Here is a 5,773-nt window from a genome sequence, read left to right as displayed (position 1 = left end):
ATTATTACTGTTATTATTATTATTATTATTATTATTATTATTATTATTATTATTATTATTATTATTATTATTATTATTATTATTATTATTATTATTATTATTATTATTATTATTATTATTCTCAGAGTAGTATTATGCACTGGAATATTTCAGATATGACTTAGCAGAGCAATACTGTTGAATAACAAAGAAGCTAATGTCGTTGAGAATTTCAGGCAAATTAATTAGATGAATTTCCTCGAATTATTTTTACTTATTTTAGAACTTAAACGAAAGATGAAGTTTATTTTTACAGGTAAAGAATAATGTGTGATTATAGGTGGAATGGGTTTTGTGCTCCTTTGCACTGCTCATTTCATGAAATTACACTATTTTGAAATTGATTGTGGAAGACATTACCATTGTCAATCTATGAAACAGTACCAGGTTTGTTGATTTTACCACTTATATGCCTTTTTCAAGTTCTAAAAATTTTTTTGAATTTAAATTTCATTCTGTATGGTAATCGAACTACGGAGACGAATGATTTTTGCGGCAAAAAATTCTTCGTTATAAATGAGAAGGGAGGTGAATTGTTTTTGTGCTGATTTCTCCCTAATCATGTCCTATTAGTAATATGCCAAATTATGGAGATCACTAAGAGATATTATCAGTATAACCAGTGAGATACATTCAAAGTTTCTTGTTACATTTTAATTACATCAAAGATTCTGGATTATCGATGTTACGAGGGTTCCATAGCTTGAGAATTTGCGGTAATTGATGATGAGAAAAATGTTGTGATGCAAACAATTCGATGACAAATTTATTATGAAAAATGATAAAGCAGGAAGATGGCCGAAAAGGGCCTTTGAATGGATTAGGGTTGGAATGTGAAATAAATGAGCCACCAACAGCTAAGGTTGGAACACGCAAATGGCGATATCATCAAGGGCGGAATCAATTTTGGTGCGATGGTCGCATCATTATGGCACGACAAAGTTCCATTTTTCTCTTCACTTTGATGGTTATCACTGCAACGATGGGTCTATTTTTCGTCTTTGAGTTAGTTTTTTAGCTTCAGTTTTTGGCGTAACTGAGAGAGTAGAAAAGAGGAACAGTTACGAGAATATAAACCTTCAAAAAGCCTCGAAGGTACGCGGTGGGGAAGAAAAATGTTAATTTACTTTTTCACGATTTCTTGATTTTCCAAATAATTTTTTCCATCCTTGAGACAATATGTCATCTTTCAGTGCACTTTTAAATTCTGGAAAAAAATAATTGCATTGTGGTACTAATGAGATGTTTCATATCATAAATTGAAGACCTAGATTTTCGCTTGTGTCATATTTCTAATAATTACAAGTTATGTGAGTACATTACTAGAAGGACAATAACATAAGGAAGATTATAATACAGTAATATAGTAACTATAATACAGTAATTTCAATGCAACTGGGATGATTTCAGCAATGGGCTATGATTTACTATTTGTTGTTCATTCCATCAATTTTAATATGATAATATTACAGCGCACCGTATCTATTTTGGAACGTTTCACCGGCTGTTCCAATAATTGCGGGAATATTATTGTGCCTTGTGCTAGTTAATTTATTAAAAACATCATTTTCTGATCCGGGAATATTACCGAAGGCCACAAATTTGGAAGCTATTGAGATTGACCGACATAATGTTGCAGGTGATTCCCTCCATAATTTGCAAATATAGCAGCCTTCTTTTGATAATACTTAATTATTAGTTTTTGATGTATGTTTACTTAACGAACTTTATTCATTCTTATCATTTAGGTGATCCTAATCACTCACCCTTAACTGGCCTACGAAATGTCTATTCTAATTTTGTACAATTAGGTAATTTTGAATGGCATCATTTTATTGTTGATGATAATCCCGTCGCTTGACCTATTCCATTTCCAAATTTGTCTTGCACGAGATATATGAATTTGGCTGGGTTTCTTCTAACTGAATTATCGCTCCTCGAATATTAATAAGGAAATTAGATAAGGAATAATAAGGAAGTTTTGGTTTTGAATTACTAATGATGCGCGATCACAAACATTTTACTTTGTTCTGAAAGCTTTCTTCAGAAAGCAGTTATATGTCGGAAGGAGTGCGAGCACCACCACGAACCAAAGCAATACGCATTAACGGGCAACTTATCAAATTGAAATATTGCTTCACTTGTCGGTTATTTCGCCCACCGCGTTCTTCTCATTGTTCCGTATGCGACAACTGCATCTTAAACTTCGACCATCACTGTTAGTTCATCAGTGATTTTTTTTGCCCAAATAATTTTTTTTTTCATTTATTTTTTGTCCAAGATGCTTTCACGTCACTTCTATTTTAAAATATAAAGCAAGTGTCACATTAGTTGTAGACTGAGAGTATTGAGGGTAAAAATTAGCTGAATTTCTAAGTAGAGAATGCTTTACTGGAGTTTACTGAGAACTTTTAAAATCATCACGTTGGCATCTAAACAGTTTACATGATATTTTTGAGTTTAGAATTTTCACTGTTGGAAAAGTAATTCATTTTACAGGTCCATGGGTTGGCAATTGTATTGGAAAACGAAATTATCGTCACTTCTATTTTTTTATTGTATCACTCACTGTGCTGACGTTATTTATATTTGCATGTGTATGTCTTCATCTTGTCATTCGTAAGTGTTTAATCTACATACTTTTATCTTGTCATTCATGTTTTTGATAGCCCTGAGAAGATAAATTATTGATTGAAAAAGATAATTCAATGATCCTACAATTCCTGGGATGAGAAACTATGGCAGTCATTGGATGGAATTTCTTTACTTAACTGCTAGTTTCCTAATTCGTTTCCTAATCCCAATTTTTTCCTCCAAGAATATGGCTAGTACTTCCTCCAAGTGTACCTTGCTTTCCTTATTCGTTTTTAGCACTGTAACAACCGTGCGTCATGTTATCTTGTGACTGAATAATCAAAAGTTACATTTAGTTGTGTATCCTTTTATGTATAATTAGTCAAAAATCATCAAGGGGACTAAGAGCTTTCTTCTTCTTAGAATGCATGCATTGGTCGTGAGTCAGGTTGTCCAGGTTCTGTCTGTAACATTTGACTGTTTTTTTACGATAAATTATTTCGAAACAATGTACTGTTTTAACATTCACTCGTATTTAGTCAGACTTTGTGAGAGAAAAACATAGGTATTCCTGAATTTAGATACTTTGCATAATTAGAGCTATTTGCTTACTTCAGAATTTTTTCATGAATCCTCCGGATTACTTTTTTTTTATGGTTAACAGCATGCAAAAGTGTGTTTTATTTGTTGCAGTGTCACAAAGGGAGAATGCGTTCCTGGGGGCAGTAAGACAAAGTCCTGCATCGCTTATAATTGCTTTGGTATGTTTTTTCTCCATTTGGTCAATATTTGGTCTTTCCGGTTTCCACACATATCTCCTGTTAACGAATCAAACAACAAACGAAGATATCAAAGGAACATTTAATTCGAAACGATTACCACATATAAAAAATCCATATACTGCTGGTTCTGTATTTTCCAATTGCTTTCGAACACTATGTGCTCCTGAATCTCCCAGGTTTACAGTTTTCTTTACTTGATTTTGTTGTCAGAACTGCATTTTTTGCAAAATTTAATTTTCTTCATACTATAATGAAAATTGTTCAAAATGAAATCACCGTTCAAATGAAAATTATATAAGATGCTGGAAAGAAAAAAAAAAGGTATGAAAATGACGTATACAAGAAATTCATTTACCTTGGAAGGATTAGAGTAATTTTAAATTTGTTGGCAAATTTTGAGAACTATTCGCTATACCTTGAGAAATTCTAAAACTAAAAGAGGAACAAAAGACTTTATTAGGAGTTTAAACCAATTTTCCGTGAACCCTCTACGTGCATATGCTACTTTTTTCAGCTTAATTGATCGAAGAGGTATTGTTGAGCCTGAACCGACTGTGATAGTGAAGAACTATGGTGCAGCAAATGGCTTAGAGCTACGATCATACGAAATTGTTTTAGGGTGATTAATTTTTTTTATTTGTTGAGGATTTGGCTAAAGAGATATTTCCTACCATTTTCTTTTTTTCTTACCACTTCTTACATCTAACGATTATCCGCCTTCCTTTTTTATTCAGTCTTTTGATTGAAGGGAGGATTTCAGTTGGTTTGGAAGATGTTGATACGTTTGCTTATTTATGGTAAATTTAGTGATTTGTTAATAAAATAGGAAGCTTTTATTAAACAGGGAAATAAATCGGAAGTGTCCGTCAAAGAGGGAAAAACCTCATCTAGTACCATATTTCCTGCCAGAATGCAATGTACTGATTCTGACTTTGAAACTTATTCGAGACTTTTCCAACATTTTATCGCATTATTTCCTAATTGTTTAAAACGTATAGTTGTTCTAAATATTAATGTAAACCTTCGTCTCCCATCTCATTTATGACATGGAGAAGGAGAGAATTCACTTTCCTGACTTGTGCATAATGCTAATTTTGCGATCATAAAATAAGAAACATTCGTTTCAGAAAAGATTCGGCGCATAATTAACGTCTATGCCGCGCTTCTGTATATCAATGCTTTGCTACAAACTTCTTGGTGTTTTTGTTGATTTATTATGAAGCTAAATTCGCAGGCCATCTCAGAGCCTAAATTTCAAAGGAAATTTTTGCATTTACCAAGGAAAATAGGAGATTTCTACATTTTTCCAACTGATATTTCCCATGTTTTGTTTGTTATATTTTTCACTTCACTACGGGTTTCTTTAGATTCCTTAATGTGAATTTGGTTTTTAATACTGGATTGTTTAAGTATTTTTGGAGAGATTTACAGTGCCATTTTAAGGTGAAGTCAATTTTTTTTGCCAAATAAAAATCTTTGTTCATGCATTCCTTTACATACACAAATCTAACACTAATTTCATTGCGATTTATGAGAGATGACAACTAAATAGTGTCAGAAAATATATCCCGAAAATTACACACTAATCAAGAACATATCTCGATTTATAATTTGATAACTACGACTGTTTATTGAATGAAAAGAAACAAAACAATAGCAACCGGCTCTCTATAAGATTTATCTTGCTAACAGAGTAATCATTCTTTATTCCTTAACAGGGATTGGTATTCTTCACATGTGTTCCGGAAATTTATAGGGAAGGATTCCTTTAAAGATGACACACGTGTCACTTCACGTAACTTGCACGTAACTTACACGTAATGAGTAGAGTGGGAGGAGAATGAGAATGCGCCACCCTCTTAATGTAATATGCAAAATGTTCGCTATTTGTGCTTAAACCTTCATCATTTCATCTCAATACCTTACTCACTGATTATCAATGCATACAGAATGAGATGATAAACTGTTAACATAGGCGTTGTTGACGACAAATCAGCGAAGAAAGCATTTCGAGATAGGAGTGAACTAGAGAATGATACAATGAAAGAAAGTGTATGGGGCAAAGAGTGAGAGAGTAATTTTAATTTGGTATTACAAGATTTTTTTTTCCTCCCTTCTAATGTCACAATTGTTGTGGATTAATGAAATTCGGATAAAGGAATGATTGCTTCATTCTTTTCCAATTCGGAAGGAATTTTTAGGTTTCCGGAAGAGATTGCAAATTTTTAAAATAATAGGAGCTTCATTCTTTCCCAATCCGGAAGGAATTTTTAGGTTTCCGGAAGAGATTGCAAATTTTTAAAATAATAGGAGCTTCATTCTTTCCCAATCCGGAAGGAATTTTTAGGTTTCCGGAAGAGATTGCAAATTTTTAAAAT

General features: G+C 32.6%; 1 protein-coding gene across 1 annotated transcript in view; it reads left to right on the top strand.

Moving 5' to 3' along the window:
• LOAG_12034 (zinc finger protein) overlaps positions 1 to 4,718 on the top strand; it is a 5,671-nt gene extending 953 nt beyond the window's left edge. The window contains exons 2-9 of the mRNA XM_020448465.1: positions 296 to 426; positions 827 to 1,044; positions 1,512 to 1,678; positions 2,087 to 2,257; positions 2,539 to 2,658; positions 3,307 to 3,571; positions 3,910 to 4,014; positions 4,523 to 4,718. Of these exons, the coding sequence (XP_020301394.1) occupies positions 325 to 426; positions 827 to 1,044; positions 1,512 to 1,678; positions 2,087 to 2,257; positions 2,539 to 2,658; positions 3,307 to 3,571; positions 3,910 to 4,014; positions 4,523 to 4,544 (1,170 nt within the window). The 5' untranslated portion in view covers positions 296 to 324 and the 3' untranslated portion in view covers positions 4,545 to 4,718. The remainder of the gene's footprint in view (positions 1 to 295; positions 427 to 826; positions 1,045 to 1,511; positions 1,679 to 2,086; positions 2,258 to 2,538; positions 2,659 to 3,306; positions 3,572 to 3,909; positions 4,015 to 4,522) is intronic.
• Positions 4,719 to 5,773: the final 1,055 nt, after the last annotated feature.

Source organism: Loa loa, assembly GCF_000183805.2.
Source record: "Loa loa unplaced genomic scaffold supercont3.614, whole genome shotgun sequence".
NCBI lineage: Eukaryota > Metazoa > Nematoda > Chromadorea > Rhabditida > Onchocercidae > Loa > Loa loa.
This window is presented reverse-complemented; position numbering and strand designations above follow the sequence as displayed.